This window comes from Dryobates pubescens, chromosome 8 (assembly GCF_014839835.1).
Source record: "Dryobates pubescens isolate bDryPub1 chromosome 8, bDryPub1.pri, whole genome shotgun sequence".
Taxonomy (NCBI): Eukaryota; Metazoa; Chordata; class Aves; order Piciformes; family Picidae; genus Dryobates; species Dryobates pubescens.
The window spans coordinates 19,150,282-19,173,290 of NC_071619.1; the positions used below are offsets into that span (position 1 = coordinate 19,150,282).

At 44.7% G+C, this 23,009-nt stretch overlaps 1 protein-coding gene across 1 annotated transcript in view; it reads right to left on the reverse strand.

The window, feature by feature from the left end:
* PDLIM1 (PDZ and LIM domain 1) overlaps positions 1-23,009 on the reverse strand; it is a 41,502-nt gene that overhangs the window by 17,084 nt on the left and 1,409 nt on the right. The window contains exons 2-3 of the mRNA XM_009897665.2: positions 13,114-13,265; positions 3,467-3,551 (exon numbers count right to left, since the gene is read on the reverse strand). Coding sequence (XP_009895967.1) covers positions 3,467-3,551; positions 13,114-13,265 — 237 coding nt within the window. The remainder of the gene's footprint in view (positions 1-3,466; positions 3,552-13,113; positions 13,266-23,009) is intronic.

Here is a 23,009-nt window from a genome sequence, read left to right on the forward strand (position 1 = left end):
GCAGGGGGGGGTAAAACAACAAGGCTGGCTTCCCACATCCTCTCCTTCCACGTTCCTGACACATTCCACATCCATGCTGTAACATCTTTTAACCAAAAACAGGAGGTCACGATATGCCGGCATGGCTCCTTTGTCTGAAACATGATGTTGTTACTTTACACACCTATTGCTTCACGCATTGCCCACACATGCATGGCCTTATCAAAGGCCAAGTCAGCCACACACACCCAGTTTCTATAGCCCCTGCCTTCTCCGTATCCAAGGAGATAAAATACACAAGATAGAAACAATGACATCACTCTGCAAGGGCAAGGATGAGACAGGCACTCTCAGCAAGCCCTTGGGAAGACAGAAGTGGTTGTCTCTCTCTGTCATCCCACGAATGCCTTGATTCACCTCCAGAGCTCTTCTGGCTACATGTTTGAAGGTTATTTCTCATCAAAAATCAAACAAACCAACCAACCCAAAACCCCAACAAACTATCCTGAAGTTTGAAAGCTTGTATCTTCTGTGGTTAAGAAGAGCTGATCTATCCATCTCAAACCAAGAGTTTTCACTGACATTCTTGAGGGGTGACGTTAATGCTTGTGCCTCACTGCAAATACAGTATGTGGCCTTCAGGGATCTGGACAAGCTTTTTTGCACACAGTCCTGGTGTTGACCACCCTCAAAGCTGGCCTCTTTCAGCTCATTCTCTCCCATGAGCTCAGTCAGAGACCTAGGCCCCATTGACCTCAGTGTCCTACAAATATAGCAGGGAAAAAAGACAAACCTCCCACAGAGCCCAGGTCTGACAAGACACAGCACAGTCTGAGGGATAAAGAGTGTTACTGTTCATTTTACCAAGGCACAACACAGCCACATACAGCAGCACATAGGTCCAGAGCTTAATGCCTAGTCCAGGGTCACCAGAGCACATGGAGCACACAGAGTCTGAAAGTTATGCTGACCAGAGGGTCAGTGTCATAAAATTACCTTAGTCACCATGTAACTTGTTCTCTCTTGCTGTGATCACTTTTCTCAAAAGGCACTAAGCAGAAGGGAGTAGTACTTGTGTTATTTTAATCTTTCCCACTGCAACAAGGAGAAGCTCTTGATGGGAAAATGGCACTGAGCAATCGCCCTTAGGATGTGGGTGAGAAGTGCAAGTGAAATAATTGAGTAAATATATTAAGACTCTGTCATTTCCTTCCCTTAATGTTGCCATGGTCACACCCAAAACAAAGCTGGCTCAGCTGCTGAGCCATCACCACTGACAAGCTGCTGCACCTTTTGATGAAATACAATGTTGTCATCACTCTTGCCTCAGTTTAAATTAATTTAGACGGATAGAAATAATGGTAATGAAATAATAATACTTGCTGTTGCAAGGGTCAGCTTAGATCATGGAATCTGTCTTGGAATTCATGTCATGCATTGGAGGCTGCAGATGCTTTGTTTTCCAAGTATCTTGAACTCGGATTCCAAATAAGGGAAAATACCTCCACAGGATGATGCAGCATTTGGCCAAGTATCAGCCCCCAAAAGGATTACAGAAGTAAACAAAAAGTCTATTTCAAACAGAAATAGAAATGTTTAAGCAGTGTAGTTTAGTCATGTACCTGGGGATCTTTTTGAGTCTGAAGTAAGTACTCACACGTGTCTTTCTGCATTAAAAGGGCTGTTGAGCAAAACTAGTGAGAAACAACTTTGAAGGACCCCGGATCAGGACTTAAATGAACCACTTGGACTCAGCATGTCCTGTTTTCTTTGGTAAGTGAATTAATAAGTGTTCTGTGTGAGACTGCTGCCAAAGAAAGCAAACATATTGTTTTCACTGGCAACCAAGGTAAAAAAAATCCTGAACAGCTCAGACAGCACTGCCTTCGAAGACTGAGTTCCACTCACAACTTCTACCAATCCTATTTGAAAATGGGATCAGCATCTCTGGTAAAATTCATAGCATTCTGCCATACATACGTAAATATATATACATATATGTATACACACATACATACACCCACACAGCATCTTCTGCACTCTGTGTCTGCTGATTTGCAGAGGGCCTGGATAAAATCTGTGGAGATACTGCAAAGACACAGCTCCAGAGAGACTCGGCTGATGCTTCCCATGGCTCTGGCAGGAGTCAGCATGCTCCTCTGACATCATGCTCCAAGCACACAGACCTTGCCACAAGCCTCACTTGCTGCAGTCATCTACTGAAAATGAAGTCCCTCAGTTAGGGACTTGGTTTCCAGGATTGGGTCTCCTGGTCAGTTAAACAACAGCCCTCTGAAACCTTACAGCAGAGCTTCAGTGCAGACTCTGCCCCACTCATCTGAGTAAAAGATAGCCCCCAAGTCTCAAGATTTTCAGGCAAATATCTCAAGAGCTTGGGCAGCAGAAGACACAGACCATACCTCAGCTCAACAGTGTCACTCCATGGCCCCAATCCAATGTAACCCCAAATGGCTCAGTCTCGCACTACACCTTGGCTGAGTTATGACATACCTGCAGAACATCACACCACACTCTTGAGCCAAGCAATGCACAGCACTTTGGCATGAGAGGGAGCTTGGACAGATCCCAGGCCAAGGTCCAGGCACGGTATTGCTGCACATGTGCTTCTTTATGTTCAGGTCCTTTCCAACACAGACAGATTAGCCCTTAATTGACTGCAGAGTCAAGCTAGTCTTATCTCTGCTTATTTTGCTAGGAAGACTCACGCAGGATGTGTGCTAGGGCCAGAATCTATGTCACTGCCCTGGTGAAAACCCAGAGAAATGCCATTAATTTTAGTGCTGTAATTGTAGATTTGTGCAGTAATCCTCTAATCCTAGCCCAGGCAATGACTTTACACAGGTCACTTATTAGTACTTTTACCTGACAGAGGCAGCAGAGCAGTGAAGCAAGGCTGCCAAAAGGTTTCAAAGCCAACTTCCTAGACAGACGCTGCAAGATCTCCCCCCACAGAGAAAAATATAAAAGGCTGGTGTGCTTTCTCTTCCATTTTCTTCATGGATAGACTGCTAGCAAGTGTTAAAAGACAAACAACAAAACCAACCCCAACAGAAAACACTATGAGTGAACCGTTTTCCTCCTTTCTCAAGACCTTTCTTATCCAAAAATCATCAAGCTTAGTAAAAGTAGCACCTCTAGCTATTGGGAGCACCTTCTACCCTGTGGTATATGTGAACATCCAGAAGGTATGAGATAACACCTCTGATCCAAGCTGCTTGCCCTTGGTAAGGTAACTGATTAGCTCTCCACAGCAGAGCAGGCTTTTGACTATGAGGGAGGGAATTTGTCTCTGAAGGTTTCCAAAAGCCACATGGTTTCTAGGAGGTATGGCATATGACACTATCCCAAATGTGATCAAAAGCGTGACACATGCTCAGCCAGATCCTTGGAGGATCTGGACAGAAACTGCTCTGAAGTCAGACAGACACAAGCAGAACCAAAACCATGCAGATAGTCTGTTACTCACCTGGGGCTCAGAGGCCAGGTTAATCTTATAAGGATGTGTCTTTCCCTCCTCAGTTACAAGTGGTGACCAGACTTTTGACTCTGTTCTGCAACACACAAAATTTGAATAGTTATTCTGTTTTCATCACTGAGCATCACTGTTATTGTAAGACCTGAAGTTCATTATTTTCCCAAACATTTCCCCAATCTTTTGTATATAGCACTATCCAGAAGAAATCTAGACAAATGGGCCTCATTTTAGGCACATAACTTGGACGACTTAGTTGTGTTGCACGAGGTCATTGGAGAAAGAAGGGATCTCACCAGTGACTGTCCTGGCTTATCCTTTGGGTCTCCATTGGCAAAAGATCAAGCCTGGGCTCTAACTCAGGCATTAAAGTTGAGGCTCACCCAACAACAGAATATGGAGATACTCCTTAGATGTGGATTCTTTAATTAAGTAGGACAACTCAGATTACTCTGTGTTTTAGTTTATAGAGGTAAGCAGGAAGAGAAACAGTTCTTGACTGAATTGACTGCACAGAAAACATTTTGTTCTTGAAGTTGGGCTGCCTTGGGTAAGCTGAAAATGTTTTTTGTTTGGCCTTCTTTTTTTGAATTGTCTTTTTATTTATAAGGTGATATTCATGATGAGCAAACAGAGGCTTGTGAGAAAATACGGGTCCAAGTCTGCAATAGAACTCAGAACTCAGATGACATAATGTGTCAGAGAAAGTCTGCATAGCCTTTGCTGGTCTGTTGTCTGTCCAAATTGCACATAGCAGTCTGAAATACAAGTCAAGATCTGTGACAAAACCCAACTGCTTTTACCATGAGGATTCTGGAGTTTTTCCATGTCCCAGAGAACAACAGACAAACAATTGGTGAAGAAGTGCTTAGATTTGCTTGAGCTACTTTGTGGGAAACACATCCTATCTACATTTCTTGGAATTAGACAGTAGTTAGCATCTCACATGGACTAACAGTGCCTTTAAACTTCTTAATAGCAGGGGATGGGTGGCTACAGTATTGCTGAATGAAAACGGTTGTTCAGTGCTAAACACTGCATCATGCAGCAACCAGATGCTGACAAACTCTTAGGATGAGTTCTGAAAATCAAATTCTGTTTTGACAGGAGCCCTTTGCAGAACCTGTAACTGCAGAGAGATGTTACTTCCCAGCTATTTGTGGGTCCATGGCCACCTACAATTTAAGTACTTAATTATCACTGGAAGCTTTCCTGTTTCGCTAAACAACTGAATAATTGGAAAGAGACTTTAAACAGAAAATGTTTATAAACTGACAAGGATGGAGAAACAAGGTGTGGAGATACCCATGATAAATTAATCTGGTCTACATCATTCCTGTCAAAGCCCTCCAATGCCAGGATGTTTTTTAAACATCCCAGACTTAACTGTGATGCACATGTGTGTTCTAGACATCTGTTGAAGGTAGCTCAGTGGGAAGTGACAAGAGGCAGCATTCTCAATCAAGGAAGAGAAATTTTATTGAGCTGCTATTGCATCTGCTGCAGTCTGGACTTTACGCAGCAGAAATCTGAATGCAGTCTGCTGTGCTGTATTTCCTGTACGCAGGTCACATCAGATATGAGCCTTCACAAGCACACAGCAAACTTCTGACACCAGGTTATTGCACTCTGTGGGCTTACCTGCAGTGCTGATACCTGACAACCTGCATCACCCAAATCTGGTGTCTGGCAAATATGAATGTATTGGCTGCATGGGATCAGATCTACACCAGCATGAACACTATCATCTCAACAGCTGCTATAACAGCATGCACAACACACCCCGGACGAGTATAAAACAGCAATTCCCTCCTTGATTCTGGCAACTCATGCTTTCAGTTGCCTTGAGGAACCAGCAATTTACCCAGACTATGGCTATCAAGCCTGACAAGGTCAAAGCCATCTCTACAATGGCCAGTTTTTGCACTTGAAGACTCTGCTGCAGAGGGAAGCAGCTTGCTGACCAATGCAAAGCCTTTTTCCTTGAAGGTGTTTGGAGATCAAATGTGATAAAGTTTCACCTTCTGTGGAACAACAGAGGACACAGCAAAGCATATGGAAATAAAGTATTCTGCCAGCCAAGTTGCAAGCAAGTGGACATTGGCTGGAGATGTAAGACCAGTTCAGAGAGAATTTCTAGCATGCAATATCCTTGTGTGTGTTCTCACTAGCAGTGATTTTAGTACATTTGAGGTAGCATTTTCTTTTACAGCAGATCAGTATTATCAGATTTCATAAGTACCAAAAGGTCTTATTCAGACTGAAAAGTTAATCTTAGAGCAAGCGGGTAGGCTGATACATGAGTACAGAATTGACACCTTTCCCCAGGATGCCAGGCACTTGCTTTCATCCCCACTGCACAGCGAAAGCAGCCATGGCAAATTACTGCAGCCACTGGAGATTTTTGACCATATTTTTCTACTTTATTTATTAGGAAGGCAAAAAGCACAAGTTTGTTTCCCAGCATGCTGCCATTCTGATCTGTCACTGGATATATACAGAAGCATCAAGGTCACTCCAGGCTTTACTTTCAATCCAGTTTAAAAGTTATCCAAACAGAAAGGTTAAATAGTCCACGCAGTTGTCCGTCTAAGGCTGGGAGGATAAAGCTTCCTTTTGTCTTCACAACAGCTGCAGCAGAGCCCTTCAGCCACTCTAAACTGCCCATTTATGGCCCCAGCAAAGCTGTAAATGAGACAGCTTTGCTCTCAGTGGTTTTCCCTAGCAAGGCTTTCAAGGCACATACCTCATGTCACCACACCACCTGTGCAGTCCATGACCTGCAGGTGACCGGTGGGACTGTTACAGTCTTAGCCCTCAGCAAGGGTTTTCTGACTCTGCTCCTGGTGTCACTGTCTGTACTTTTACTGAAGTGTGGACAGAGAAAGAAATACAGCACCTAAAAGTTCACCTTATATCCACTATGACTTATTTTCTGAAAGGCTGGGAAGTATGGGCCCAAGGCACAGATGACAGGGTGGACTGGTCAGATTCATCATGTTTTTATCTATTTACATGTTCGCTTATTAATATGAGGCAGAGAAAAGGCACTGGAGCAGATAGCTGAAACCCAGCCTCAGCAATGGTGCCTTCAGTTCACAGCAGTTACTGGTAGGATTGTAGTGGCATTCTGGAGAATTTTCTCCAGACAGGGAGAGGAGGATTCCCAGCTGCAAAACCACCTCCACACTCTCCTTGACCAGACAGTACCTGTGCCACAGAGTGTGGCCACTCTAGCAGGGCTGCCAGACCTGCCTCTCCACCGGTGGCAAGGATGGATGTCCAGCAGTCTGCTTGGGAATCGCACTGCCTTCATTGAAAGCCAGCAGGCTTTGGCATCCCCACAGGACCTCACACTCCTTTTATAATTTTTGAATAGTTATTTTAAAATGTGGCTTCTAAGGCATGCTCTTTCAACTGAGACTCCAGCTGAAGCCAACACTTTAACAGCGCAGGAAGACACTGCAAAACCATGACACGCAAACAAACCTGGGAGCAAGTGCCAGGCAAATTAAATGCAGACACACAGACATAGAAACTTCATCACTGAATATTGCTGTGCTGCCTCCTTATTACAGGAGAGACAGCAACCAAGACGGGGCTAGGGAATGAGCCATGCATTCACTGCTGCATCCAGGCAGAAACCAAGAAATTTCTCAGATGCTAGTTTGGATAGGGAGGAACTCGTAGAAAAGAGAGGAAGGAAGCTGCATACAAGTCAGGGCAGGCATCTGGAGAGGTATTTACAAAACACATTTTTCAAGAAGCTTGGCTTGAACATGGTATAAAATAAACATTGATTGCAAAATCTAGGCTCTTGTAATGTTTGCGTGCAGAGCTGGGCCATAGCTTTGAGGGAAAATTCAGAGCTGAAAAATGAGGACCTAGTTCTATGTGCCAGAACTCTGTAAGTAAGTTGTGTAAAGGCAAGAGGTACATTTACCCTTTCAATCACAGGGGTGAAAACTACTGAGATACTAAACTAGCAACTAAACCCACAAGGATAAAGTCCTTGTGCAACACAGTTTACTAGCTGAAAAATGAGGAAAGAGACAAAGAATTTATCTTTCAACCCTCCTTGGAGTTTTACACTGGCATTTTAATATTAGTTGGAGACTAACTACAAGAGCTTTTAGGCTGCCAGGAAGGTACCTTTTAATCAGACTTTCAGCTACAACAGCTGCAGAGTACATGCTGCTGGATTGAGACCCAGAACAGTAACTTTCAGCGACCATCCATTAATGGATGTACTCACTTTGGCAAGCCAAACCTGGGCTGCATGCAGCCAATTCAAACAGCAATGCTAGTCACAACTTCCTAGAAACAAGAGGCCACAAATTATTTTCTTCATGCATGACCCTCTGCTCCTTGCATTTCTAGTGTCTTCATACAATCACAAAATACAAAAGGGCAACTTCAGCTGCACAGAAGCAGCAGCAGTTTATCACAAGCAGTTTCGTTACCGAGTTACAAATGATAAAGCACACCTGGCTGCTCAGACTCACAGTGCTCTTACACCAGTCAGTCACATAGTTAACAACTTTTGCCTCACCAAAGAGGCTGTAGAAAAAAGCAACCAACACCAAGCTTGACTTGCCAAATTGACTTTGAACGTGTCAATCATTAGCAAAAGCTGCCTGTATCCATCTGAGAGTGCTAGGAGCACTACAGCAGCTGTGGAGAGGTGGTGAGCTGCTGTGGAGGACCAGGCAATCTGCATGCCCTTATATAGATGTGCAGAAGAGCATCAGGCTTTTCCCAGGGCCAAAACAATTATTAGTAAGATGACAGAGCTGGAAAACTCTTCTTGGCAGGCAAGCAAAAAGCAAACCCAAAATAGTCTACGGATCTCACCAACTTCCTAGAACACAAATTGGAGTCTGTTGTGGCTTTGGGAAACTAGTCCCTACAGCTGAGACCTGGGAGCATGTGGAACAAGCAAGTGTGCAACTGAAACTACCACGTAAATGCAGATAACATCACACACATGCTGTCATCATCTCCATAAGCATCTACACGTGACCCTTCCTGACAATGCATTTAGTGCACTGGTAGCAGATCTGACTTCCTGAGCCCAACACTTTTCAAAGACAAATGCCAAGCTTCAATTCTTGGCATTTTTTATAGTGAAAGAGTAGACTGTTTTGCAAACAAAACAAAAAAGGTGTGTTAATATAATTAATTGTGTCAGCAGGGCTGCAGCAAAGCAGCTTGAAATCTGAAAAGGACAGTAGTAGAAGAAGAGTTTACATTTGCAATCCCTTTTCACAAATACTTTTCTCTTGTTAACATCCCTGACCTGCCTCCAGACAGAAGCCACTTGTTTCAGAAATACATTTTCACTTGTGCTGCAATGAACATTTGTCTGCTTTGTGCATCTGCAGCTACACAATTCATCATGAGCACTACTGCTGACATAGGTGATGCCTGGATCTTATGGCTATCAGGTGAATTTTGTGGTAGGAGAATTTATTTCTCCTGAGCCTTCCCTTCTTTGAGTGCTCTTTGCAACAGTAAGTGTGTTTCCCAAAATACAGTGTTTCCAGAGGAGGATAGCTTTCTCTAGTCTATTGGACACATCTTGCTGCCACCTTTTGTCAAGGGAAAATCAGGGGTGTGCTTGACAGGGGTGCCTGGGGGAAGGCTTTGCTTGGCCTGAGGAGAGAAAAAAGAAAGGAGAAAAGAAGCAGCTCTTCTCAAAGCTTCCATATTCAAAACTTCATTTTTCCTACATATAGGAAAGGCTCAAAAATCTGTGAAATGTCTCAGTTTAGCAACCAGGGGTTTTTGAGCTGACTAAAGCACACTGTCTGCTGTAGGTCAGTCTTTCTGTGTGTACCATAGAAAACCATGGTGATAAGCTTGATTTTACACCACTGAAGACAACAATGGAACCTTGCTTGTTTCTTGAGAACTACTTTTCTGAAAGCACTTTATGGCCTGAAATGAAAAGCAAAATGAACAAATACAGGCTCAGAAAACAGTGGGGAGCTGCTAGACATGCTAAGTTCAGCAGTAATTCAGTATTATGTGTCAACATTGTTGAACACCTACTTTCAAGTCAGAAAACAGGCCTTTCCAGCTCTGTTCACACAGCAAACAGCAAAGCACCTGGCAGTGCTGCTTAGAAAAGCATATTCAGAGAAAGCAATCCATGGCTGGGTTTTAAGTTTTAGGAAATTAACAGACTTGCACCTTTGTGTGAAAAAGCAGATCAGGCGTGTCTTCTTCAGCTAGTTATTTGAGCCATGTTTAACGGTGGCATGCATAAGGCTAGATTTCCTGTCTACAATCTGATCTGAAATATTTTTGCATGGTTACCACTGTTTAGGAAAATACTGAAACAGGAAACATTGGAATGCTGTTGATATTCACAATCAAGTACACAGTGCAAACAGCATTTCCTTTACCCGAAGTGTTTCAGTCCTTCCAGCTCTCTACACTTCTCTGAAAGACTCATTAGTACAGCCAAACGTGACGACATCTTAACCATTTGGCTACCATTAAAAGAGAAGAGGGTTGCATATTTGCAGAACACACACATATATAGTTGGGTGTGGTCCTCAAAAGAGCACAAGAAGATGACAAACATACCGCAATACTTCCCTAAAACACTCTTCCAGTGTCCAGCAACTTGCAGCTTAGGGGTTTTCTGCAGCAGAGATACTGCCATGGTATATAATATCCTTTATAGATTTGTCTTCTATTAATTCACCCGGCCTTCTCTTGAACCCACACGCACTTTTAGCATTCACAGCACAGTCATAAATGAAGTTCCCACTCCCACAACAGCACTGACCCTTTGGTGGAACACCTGGTGCAAGATTAGACCCATGTCTAAAATCCCTCCTGGCACAACCTTACTGCCACAGGTTTCAGGTCAGAGAGCATTTTACACAAGTAATCATTTAAAATTAATCAGATGTTAAATTAAAAATCACTCATGATTTATGCTTTTGGTGAGTAGAAAAGAAGGACTGAAAGACTTCTTACTCTGGAAAACCTGGTAAAGCTGGTCCTCAGCATCAGCTGTGTATGACACTCCAGTCCACAAAGCTGCTGCCTTGTCAGACCAGTAGTCCTTGCCAGTGTGACTACTTGGTACAACTGATTCAGCTAATCAGCAACAACAGCAGACCATGGAGACCAGACTCAAGACCTGGTGGTGTTAAAGTGTAAATGATATACTTTCTTTTTCATATTCAGGCAATTACCTACAGAGCTACTTCAGCCAAGAAAAAACATCCAGCTCTGACCCAATTGTCTTGTTAACCTTCCTCACTACAGTTAAGCCTTACTGAAAGGGTTTGGCCCACCAGGTTTCAGGAAACCCAAGCCATATCACCTGGACAGGTGGTACTGATTTTCTCAAATGCCTTACCCCTGTTTCACCTCTGTAGCAATGCTTTTCCCCTCTTCACAGTGGAGGGCTGAGCACCTACCCATAGTCTGCCTTCCTCACCCATTTCTTCTACAGTAAGTTGAACAGGAAGATGAAGCAGGGGCTCCAACTGTTTTTAAATGCCTATTCTGTCACCCCTTTAGGTCTTCTCTTAAGATGCTCCATTTTAAGTTCTTGGCCTTAGACTGCAAAGTAAAGAAAGGCTTCAGCCTCAGCAACAAAGACCACATAGTATTTCTGACCACAGTCCAGCTGCATTTGGGACAACACCATTGTGGGGGCACAGGAAATATCTGGGCACAAGGGATAAAATATTCTCAGAGTACAACCAGGAAATACCACATGATGCACACTACTGTCTTTTGGCATTAAAGAAGAGCTTTCTCCTCTGAGAGTATGATATTCTCCAATAAACACAGATCTCCAGCAGCTATCAAGTCTGCAAACAAGTAAGCAATTCTTAAAGCAGAACTTTATTTCCAAAGAAGGAGTAGGACCAAAGACTTCAAGTCCCCTAGAATCATCTAGACTGGATTTTACATAGAGAAATGTGTGGGAATGGCAAATCCTAAAGTGGCTAAGTAATCAGATCATTGTTTTCACATCCTTGTGGTCTTGACACTCTTCTCAGCCATTCTGTCAGCAGTGCCCATCGATCAGCAGAAGAGTCCAACCACATACTCATGCCACCTTACTCAAAGTGGGTCTTGGAAAATGTTTGGGCTGTGCTAACTCAAGGCCCATGCAGATATACACAGCTGCACAGCCAGCTAGAAATCTCTCCCTGGACAACTTCCACATTCAAGGCCAATGAATTGTACATGGGGTAGCTATAAAGTTAACGACTTTGTAATTAACGTTAGCAAACACATTTTACAGACTCAATGGCCTGGAAGAGCGAGCTTGCCCGCAGGCTGGAAGAGCCCTTGCCTCCCCTCCTCTCTCCCAGCCAGCACCACGTGGCACTGGTTTGCCAAGTGAAGCAGCTGGATATTTCAGAGGAAAAGGAGTGCTCCTTTGCAGGAAGATTACAGGCTGCCAAGTTAGAGGCCAGTATGAGAAATTCCGGGGCTAATAGGCTGCTGCAATGCCCCCCCACCCATTCACACTGCTTGCACTGTGCTCCACTCTTTCCTCTCTGGATTCCCTTTGCAAATTGTCAGGCTTTTTTTGGCCAAGACCCACCACTTCTTCCTGAACTGGGAAATGTCTGCTGAACTCTTGGCATTGTCCAAGCTATGGTAAAAGACTTCTGTTTAGCACAGAAAAACCCTGAGCAATTGAACTACTGTGTCATTTATGGCATGCTTTTGCACTTCCCCTGCATCTGCCCTGAATCACGCTGGGGGAAGGTGGCACAGGGAAAACTCACTCCAGTGCAACTAGAAATGCCATGCTGCATCTACCATATGACTTTCAGAAGTGTTTGTACCATGGCTGCAGCTCAAACCAAGAGGAAGGATAAAGCCCCTGCACGCTTGAAAAACCTGGCTCAGGTCTCTGAAGAAGCAACGGGTCAATGTAAAGCAGATCCCTGCCTTTCCACACCCCATTTCTTCTCTGTACATAGATGGCCCAATAACAAAGCATGGCTGAGACAAGGAACAAAGCTGTCTATTGTTCTGCAGCTTGAGACTGTGGGAAGGCTGAAGCCAGCCTGCGCTCTACACTACCGCCTGAGACCATGGTTCAGCTGTCACCTTCCTTTAGTTTTTCAGGACTCAGGGAGACTGATCCTTACAGGCAGATATCTTGATACACCTTGGGACATCACTGTTTAGCACTGTCAGTACTGATGATCAAAATGCCCAGCCTAGCTGACTCTGCATGACAAAACATAGGCAATTAGTAGTTTGGACAACATTTTAACTGCTAAATTAGGGCATCAGGAAGAAAGGTCATCTCTGTTTGTACCTCCTCCCCTATGAGTTAAGTTTTCATGAGACCTGTCTTTGATTTCTTGACACAGAATAGGCTCACAAACTCTGCTAGAAATTATCAGCCAATTTCCCACCAAGAAAATTATTTTCATAAGGTCAAAGTGCAGCACATGCAAGCAACATTAGGATTAAATACTGAAACGCAGTTCCCTCTTGCTGTCCAGTGCCTGGCCAGACAAAGCACCAAGAGGTCAAATTAAACAAACCAGCCAGAGAGGTCTGCCATCAAACCAAAACATAGCTACTGCCCACCCCACATCCCTGCCTCTCCCCATCCCCAGTCCCTCTTAGACACATACCTGCTGACTGTCAGAGTTAGTTCGTCTGGGCATGCCTTGATTTTGTTCTGTGCCTCAAGGTGTGTCATGTTATCTGTATTCACTCCATCAATGGCTATGATTTGGTCTCCTATACACAAGTTGGCTATTGCAGCTTTGCTCCCTGGAGTCACCTAAGATGAAACAAAGAGAGTGAATTAGATTTTCCATGGAGGAGCTTTCCATAATATATGAAAAACAGCTGGAGCACTCTGGCCTTCTCTCGGTGATACCTGGAAGCAAAGAGGTGAAAACTTATGAAGGTAAATTCTCATCAGAGATCTGCCTAGGTCTCTTACCTACTCCTTGGTATTAGTTAGAGGCAGGATTGTGTTTTGGCACCCACAGAGAGAAATTTGGGGAGGGGACAACAGGTAAATAATAAACCCTCTATTTTCACTCCAGCCAACTGGTTTTGCGCTGAAGAGTGAGAACACAGAGTAAGCAGCTCTGCTCTTTGCTGGACAGAGAAGTGGTGTCTGAAACAGAAGGTGCTGAAGACAGCCAGGAAGACTCTAAGCCTCTAAGAACAGAGAAGAGTATCAGTCATTGCAATACAGTTAACATCAACCACAAACACCTTCATCTGCATTATTATCTCATTTGTTTCCTACCTTGGAAGAAAGGTTTGGGCTCAAGTTTTGGATTGTTTCTTTAGTTGTAATAAACTGGTTTAGCCCAGAAATGGCTGCAACAGATGCTCACTGTCTTCAGTGAGATCGATCCCAAAGCAGTGCTCAATCAAATAAGCCTGCTGGGAGAAAGGCAGCAGAAACTTCATCTTTACACCGGTGATAGTTTCTGAAAAAGCAGAACCATCATCCCCAGCTGACCACAGCTCACCCTGAGAGATTCTAACTCGTTACATCTTCCTTTCCTCTCCACACGTGGTGCTTCTCTCCCCAGATATATCACTGCACTGAAAAAGAGGTGCTGTTCTGTCTGAGAAATGACTGAAGGGAAGAGCCTCAGCGTAATCTCATTGAGACCCCAGAGCAAAAACACTAAGCGGCAATGCTCTTGGTATGAGACTCTTTGTGAAAGACAAGGTCCTAGATCAAACTTGGCATTTCCAAGCAAATTAACTGAATGGCTCACTCCTTTTTCCTCACTTGTGCTAAAGAGGCATTCTTTTAACAACCAAAACCTCTTTGGTCCAAAACTGACTGCGTGGAAGGTGAAGAACATTGCATTTGTTTGTAACTTTGCAAACGTTACATACGATTTTGTGCAGTTATTGTGACTTTGTGGAGGAAGCACAATGATTACTGTGGACTTTCATCAATTATTTAATAGGCAGAGGAAATGAGAAGAGTGGACTGCTCCCAGCCATGAGTACAGATTAAAACATGCCTCACAGCTAAGCCACACCTTGTTTATGAGTCTGGTATTTATTCTACACATTCATACCAGGTTTCAGCATGCTGGAAAGCAGCTGAGCAAACCCAGCAAAGCTGTCAGACATAAACAGACATTGTTCACAAGATTTAGAGAGTCCTCCTAATGGGGGATTAGATGGCAAATCACTTCCCCTAGGGAAACATCTCTTAGAAGAGTCACACATTACCTGCAACCACTGCTTTCCCTGGGCCAAAAATGAGGCTGAACACAGCACATCTCTGCGCACCTGCAGTGGGATCGTTTCCCTAATCAGAAAGGTGGTTACAAGATGCTTTTCTTTTTTTCACCTCTGTACTAGGACAGCATTCTATGGAAAAGGGAAGGACACAGATGTATATTCAGGTATGGCCAAGGTGTGCAACATTAAACCTCAGATGGGTCGGTTAAATAGTTCCTGTCTACCTGCTCACCACTTTTAAAGCTGTAAGCAGACTACAAACTGACAGAGGAAGCACTAATGAAAAGATCAGACAAGACACCAGATGCATATAGCAAATCTGCTTTAAATGTGAAGATCATTCTCTCCCAAGCTGCAGCCTGAATCTGACTGGTGGCCTATTAAGACTGAGCGCAGCTTGCCGCAGCTCCACTGGATCCATTGCCTTGAGAGTACCTTCATGTAAACCTTGTGACAGTACTGCTAGCAGCCATAAAGAAATCCTGAGCACAGAAAGCCACCCATAGTCCTACCAGATTTGGGAGCTGTAATTTCAGAAACCAGGAGACAGAGCCCTAAAGATACCATGACACCAGAGGGAGCCTGCAGGATACACATTATGATCCCGCCCTGGTCACTGTACCTAAATCAAGTCATAGTGGGTTTCTCAGTGCCTTTGTTTCCTCTATTACTGAAGGAAGGATCGGGGCACGTTACTCACCCCTGTGAAGAGCATCAAGCTCAGCACACTATTACTGTGATTAATTTTCAGTGAGATAAGACTGTCAAGTGGTCAAGAAAAATGGTGGATTAACACCACTGCTGGAACAGTGCCAGAGGCTCTGCCATACAGCTTGCACAACACAGCATGTGGCAGCCTGGTAGAAATGGTCCTGCACCACAAGAAGCACTTGAGCTGGAGGACAGAAAGGGACACTGAAATACTGAAGTTTCCTGAAGAAACCCCAAGAGCCACTGGGATGAACAAGTGACATTCACAGTAATATCCTAGTGCTTTAACACTGCTTGTGGTGTCACATTTCCCTTCACTGCAGAGGAATTTGAAACGTGAGTGCTCTAGTCCGTAAGAATCACCGGCAGCACAACGGCAATTACATGTGCTCAGGTACCCTACAAACCTCTCCCGTAAGGGAAAGCTACAGGCATGCACAGTAACGAAAGAGAAGTGAATATGCCAAAACAACATGTTTTAAAATCCATTTTCTTCAGTTTTGGCAACAGCTTGCTCCAAAATGCTTCTACAACCTGCTCCCCTGCAACAACCAGCTCATACTATCTGCCAGGATTGCTCATAGCAAACATGTCTGCACAAAGGCACGGTACTGCAGGGAACCCAGCCCCCATCCTTTTAGGATGATTAATAGCTCCTAATAACGTTCCCTTCCCCAGCACAGTAAGGTCTGGGCTTATCTCAGTGCTGTTAACGCTCCTTTTGAGATTGGCTCACCTATCAGTTAAATCGGGAAAGCAAAAAGTATTTCTGATAAGTGGAGAGCAGAGACCTATCCTCTGGCAAGTACTGATCCCGCTTTTATTTTTATCACACCCGTCCTTGGTCCATGGGGACCAACAAGGGCAGGTGAGCAGATGGGGGTATGCAGGCAGAGGCACTCGGAGCAGTGACAGCTACCAGGCAGATTACACAGCCCAACCGAAATGACCCCAAAATAGAACAAAAGCTTTCAGGCTTACAGGCATCAAGTAAATGCTGCACCATCTGAAAACTGCTTTGCTCCTATTTTCCTATCAGAAAACTTAAAGCCTCTCTCCTTTGTCTCCCCTCTTAACCAAGCGTGTTAGGAGCCAAGGGGATGGCAGGTAGTGCCATGCACACCTTGCACAGGTGGGTGACCCAGTAATACACAGATACTTGATGCATTTCTGCATGGAAAGGTGATGAGAGACTGAGAGGAACAAAACCTGCAAACAAGTTTGCACAAGTTACGTCTCATGCAAAGGCATAGCCTTGTGTCTCCTTCAAAAGAGCTCCCTAACTGGTTTGAATTTCCCCTACTGTGGTCAAGCAGCCTCTATCAGAGGGGATATGGGCATCATCACAGGGCCTCAGGAGCCCCTCAGCTCCAGGAACACTATCATCTGGTGCATAAAGCTCTGCACACCTTGTAACATCATGCCCAAGGCCTTCCTTTGGAAAGGAACCATGCCCTGTCTTGCTCCCAGGCAATTGTGTTAACACTTCACCATTAGCTCATTTCATTGTTGAACAAACAATGCTAAGACAGACCGAAGAGCTCTGCTTCATGCTGTATCCAAAACAGGTCCCAGAGATCACCAGAGCATCCCTGTGGTGATGCTTTATGTGTCTGGTGTCTCTGTGTAAGACATCTGGGCTACTACAGAAATAATCTAAATACTTAAAAACAGACACATTAACCAGGTCCTTGATACCAGCTCAAACAACATTTGCCAGCATATGGAAGAGACAAATAATCCCCATAATCCATGGTCTTGATAGTAAACTCTTCATTCATGCAAAGGTCAGTGTAACAGGTAACAGTTTAGATGAAATTATAGGCTTGGATCCCTCTTTTTAAAGAGGGCCCACAGATTCAGAGTAGATATGGACAGAAGGAAAACAGATATTATTTTCTTGTACTACAAAGTGAAGCTTTGTGTACACACACACACACATATATCCACAAATTTCTGCAATTATCAAGTTGGCAGAAAAATTATCTGCACCCCTCAACTTCCCTGCACACACACTGTGGGCTCTACCTTGCCAACACCACTTTGGCAAAGTTCAGACTTCTGTCTCCAAAGTGATTTGCCAGCTTTTGTCCCCTTGCATTGGCAGCCAGACAGCAAATGAGGGCTATGGTTATGACATGTCAAGTCTTCAGCTAGTCTTTGGGCAAATGCATTCACAAAAGAAAATGCTTGGATTTAGTGGAGGGAATGAGACATACTTGGCTGCTTACCCAGCTCCCAGGCCCTCTTCATAAAATTTCTGTTAGCCCAAGAGCTAGTCAAATACAACCACCTTTTACAGTGGATGCAATTGCCTCCATACACACTACCTAAAAAGCTCTGCAGTCCCTGGACAGGAATATATGGGGCCTCTTTTCTCTTCTGAAGGGTAAAGATCTGAGAGGCACCTGAGTGGATATATTAAGGGAAGTTGCTGCCCACAGTAAATGAGAGGGAGGAAGGGTGGGAAGCATTTCCATGAAAAGCAGCACAAAGCAGCTCCATATGAGTCAAGATTAATGGGTGGGTCTAAATTTCATTCAATTCCTTCTGGCAATCTCCCTCCATCTATTCAGGCACGGTGCTTGCTCACTCTATCAGCCCTCCAGAGTCTCTTACAGACCCTACAGCACCACCCATCACTCCACACCTGGGCACACATCGAAAGAAGTGATGAAAAGATAAGAAGTTAGAAAATTAACATCAGCCAAGAAAAAGATCTGGATAAACAGCACCTATCCAAGCCTGAGAAGAAAATCCAGCTGTATCCTTGCTAGACAGAACAGACATACAGCAACATACTTCTAAGGCCATCAGTGACAACTAAAGATCTCTGACATTCAGTTTAATCCTCCCTACCCACCCACACACACACCACTCTTACCATGAGTAATGTCCTCAATGCTGGAGTATTATGCTAAACAGCCACAGTTTCTCCTAGCAAAAGCATGCAGCTGGGTCAGCAGAGATCAGAGGCTATGAGAAAATTCAGGCAAGCATGTTCCCCACCCCTTCTCTTTAGGGGAGGGGGAACAACAAGCCAATTCCTTACAACTGGCTCTACAAGATTTTCCTCACAAGCTGTTCATGTTCTTTGCACCATTATAGTCTGACACTGCCACAGCCCAAAGCTGCTCAGTGCTGGCCCAGACCACACCATCACTGGGATAGAAAAAGGAGAAGGGGGACATGCCTCTTGCTGGAGAAACCCTTGAGCTTCAGCCCACCCCAGCAGGGTCTGGGCTTCCACTGCACAGGTCTCTCCTGCAGCCCAGCTCATGCTCACCCTCACCTTACTGGCTATTCCTGACAGCCAGATGAGCATTAACACAGGAAAGGGAAGGCATGAGACATAGCGGAGAGAGGACTGACCTCAGGACAGTGGTGTAAAGACATAGATGAGATTATTTGCTTAGACAGATGCTCAAATGGTGGCCAGTGGCTCAGTCCCATACCTTGTTTTGCAACATGCCCCATACCAGAAAAAAGAAACAAAGTACAGACTTCTTACAAGACCTCAAAAACAGTAGAGCTGCTCATCAGCTGAGCCTTTCCTGACGGCCTACTTCATTCTCTAAATAAAACAACAGGTCCAGTAATCAGCAACCATCTGAGATACTGTGTCACTGTCCAGAACAACATCAATTCTTTATGCAGTTAAGGCTGCCTTTAACTTCCCTGTTTATGTTTGAAAATAAATAAATAAATAGATCCATTTGCTTTTGTTATTTTGATGTTGCATCCTTCAAAGCTAAAGCATTTTACAAGCCCAAAACATCTCTGATTGGACCAAGATTTTTGAGGGTGAAAGACACCAGAAGCTTTCAATCACACAATTTGACATCTGGAAACAAAAAGGACTCTCTCCCCAAATGTCCAGCATTTACCTTTGCTAGCTTAAATTCTGGGGCTTAAGACTGCATAAGATTAGGGCTGCCACATTCCCTCCTGACACGGGAGTTCTCTCTTTAGAGCCTTTTGAGAACTCATCAAGAGCAAGGTGGGTCAGATGCTCCCACAAGAAATTATGCTTAACTCAAAGAAGAGGTACAAAGAAAGTACTCCTCCACAGCCTGGTGACAAGAAGCTGCTGCATAACCCATGGCAAAATGGTATGAAAAAGTGAACTGCAGAAAGTACAGCTCTGGCTCTAGGAGAAGCAAGGGTATTGCTCCTGCATGCAATTCTGGTAGGAAGTGTTTGATTAGTATCCTAATCCTTTTAAGTGTTCTTTTCTAAATGTAAAACTGCCCCTTAGACTCAGGAAACAGGGATGGAAAAGATCAAGCCTGTCCTATTCCCCAGAGTACTCTTGTCTTTACTGTAAAAGAATTCTGGTGCTTTCCACTTGTGACAGTTAAAGACAATTGCTTCTCTTCCAAACTCCAGCAGTCAGGGAGATCAGCTAAGTCTTTTTCCTCTCCTCAGCAGCCATTCGTATCTTTGAAGCAAAGGCTAGTCCAGTCCCAGCAGCTGCCTGGGCTCATGCTGACCTCGAGGTCTGCAGGGAGCATCACAAGGGATGCAAACCTCTGATCTCCATATCCCACATACTCAGACCAGACAGGACCCCACCCAGTACCAATGGCAAGAGGCATTGTGCCATCCTCTAAACATCAACCCAGCTACCTCTGGAGGGCCAGAAGCTTTTGGTGGATATCCCTAATGACCAGTGTGCTCCTCCAAATGTAGATAGGCTCTCTAGTTATGGAGCAGATGCACCAGGTACCCCAGGCAGCACAGCAAGGCGTGGCAAGGGTGGCACTGCCACAGTCCCCACCCAGCCCAGCAGCCAGGAGGGCCTGTGGCTTCAGATTACTTCTCTCTCTTTTTACCCTGGGAAGAGGCTGCAGCTCAGCTCTTGAGGCAGACACCTGTGCCACATAGCTGAGCCCTGTCACACTCCAGAGGGAGCACAGTCTCTGCTGCCATGGTCATCCTGCTGAGCACCACAGTCCCAAGACATGCCTGCCCATACCACTTCACTGGGGCTTTCTCTCACCAGTGGCTCCAGGATGCCTTTGCTCAGCTGCTTCCTAACAGAGCACCCAGCTGAGAGCAGGGGTAGGGACATCGGCCAGTACCAAAGACAAACCCAGTGTCTTTCTCACACCATGGGATTCAGTCTCATGCTTGACTTCAGACCATCAAGTCCATTTTTATCACTAAATCGTTTTAGGGTTACAGAGCTGGCTCAGAGGGCCATGCTTAAAAAACTGCAAATGCTCAGGAAATACCCAATTATCTTCCAGTTCTGTACTTGCTATAAATCTTGAGCTTTTAAAATTCCACAAATAAATAAAACATCAGACTAAACATGGGTGAATTCGTGTTGCTGTGGTTGAAATCAGCAACAAACACAATGTTGAGATTTCATCTTTTTAATATATTTGCAGAGCTGGGCTGTCTTGAAACTGGGTTTTAACTGGAAAAATGCTCAGTTTCATAACAAAATGCCCACAGAGTCTGACAGACCCCCATCCTTAATGGGACTGGGAGACTTCTGACATGCCCAAATGTAGAGCAAAACTCCTCTCTACCCATATTTTGGGTCAGAAGTTCAAGATCAACACACCACTACCACAAACCACAATAACCATCTCAAGAACAAGGTTTATCAGACAGTTCCATGTATGTATTCAACTAGAAACAGAAATCCCCGATGTTCATCAAAATCAAATGCACCCAAACAGGAAACAGCTCATGACACATGAGGGATGGGTGGGGTCTATCAACTGCACTGCTTTTCAGACAGCTCAGCTTCATCACTCTTCAAGCAACAAGTTGATTGCTTCCTCCACCAATCTCACTGGAATTTAACTAGGAGCTACCCCATAAACAGGACAGCTCTATGGACACAATTACTCTGCAGCATGTCCACCTGCAGCTCAGAAAGAGCTTTTCTCAATTTCTACCCTGTTGACCAACTGCACTGTATCATCCAACAAGTAATAAAGATCAGGATCTTTCCTACTCCTGCTGCAAGACACTCCTACCAGGCTTTGGTCTAGGGTTCATTACACTGGTCAACACAAGTGTTTTTCTGAACAAAGACTGTAATAAGGTGCCCACAATAACCCTATAGTTTTAAAATAAATGTAAACCAGAAATATCTGTGAAGTGTTTCTCTAAAAGAGATGGATGACTCCACAAAAGAGTCTCACGTTCAGCACTTGTGAAATCCCCACACCTAGCTCTCACCAGGAAGGCTGGTCCAACACAACTGAGAAACCAGAAGCATTCATATGAGAAGCTGCTCATGATGCTGCCTGAAGCACTTTGGAACACAAAGCTCAAGTGGAAAGTGGGGGTAAAGCAGTAGCAAAAAAGAAAAACAGTTTTGAAAATACCATAATCCTTCATCTGTTGCTCACCTCAACTGGTCATTGGTGCCATGCAGCTGCTGCCTGCCAGAAGCTCTCAGACAGGCTGCTCTGCTGGCTCCCATGCCCACAGCATGAGTGCTCCTCATCTTCTCGGACCTGGTACTGCAGTGCTGAACTCCAACAATTCCCCCGTGGGGAATGAGCTGCCTTGGCAACTCAAACAGTGCTGCTTCCCACCAGCATAACCAGCATAAACCCCCGCCCTGCACCAGAGGGAAGCTTGAGAAACCAACAGCTACTAGTAAGGAGCTGAGGTATAATGGTGATGAGAGCTATAAATAACAAGGCAAGCTCAAGAGTTCATCATGAGGACAATGCTGCCAGAAGCCAAATCTTGAGCTACTGGCATGCAACACAGGTTGAATTTAGGCATCTTGGTTCAAAGAGATCTGCAAGACATCCAGTTAAGACACATGGCTGGCTGGATGTCTGTGTTCTGGCATCCCACCATGCCAGCACACACCTGGAGAAACAGAGTAACTGAATCAGCGTATCAAGGGGATGGGCAGCCCTCTGTGAGACAGAGCCAGGCTCCACTGGCCACACAGGAGGGAACTCGTCCCCCACATAGCACAGCCAAATCGTCATAGCTGTCAGTGGCAGGACAATGCTGCTCCCTGGTGCAATCAAGGATGCACACCTGGCAGATGCAGCCATACAGCCAGAGCTTGCCCCATTCTGTAAGGGAGGGGGGCTCCGTGCCCCTAAAGCTCTCTGATCAGAGCACAGGTACTAGGTGTGACAAGCAAGAACCAAAATGAAGCCCTGTAAAGTCACCACACAAGGTGGATCAGACTCTTTAAAGCTGGAGCAGACCTCTTTTTACACAGCGAAGGGATGGGGGCAGCTCACTGAGAGCTTTGTTCCTGAGCCAAGGGGACAAACCCAGGAGCCTTGGGAGTGAACCACAGGAAAGATTAATGACTTGAAGTCTTGGAGGGGAAATTAAAAATGTCAGAGGGGCCACAAGAGAAGGCCATAAGAGCTGCCAATTGTCAGCATTTACGTCACCAGCACCAGAGAAACTATTTTGTTACATTTTAGTCTCCAGGGTCACAATTTCTCATAAGGTGGTTATTTTTGCCGCTTTGCTGATCTGTGTCTCCTGGTATGTGCTCACAAACACTGACAAAAGCGACCAAGGAGAAGAGGTAAAAGCATCAAGGTAAGACTTAAAACATGCTTCTGCCTAAGAGCCTTTA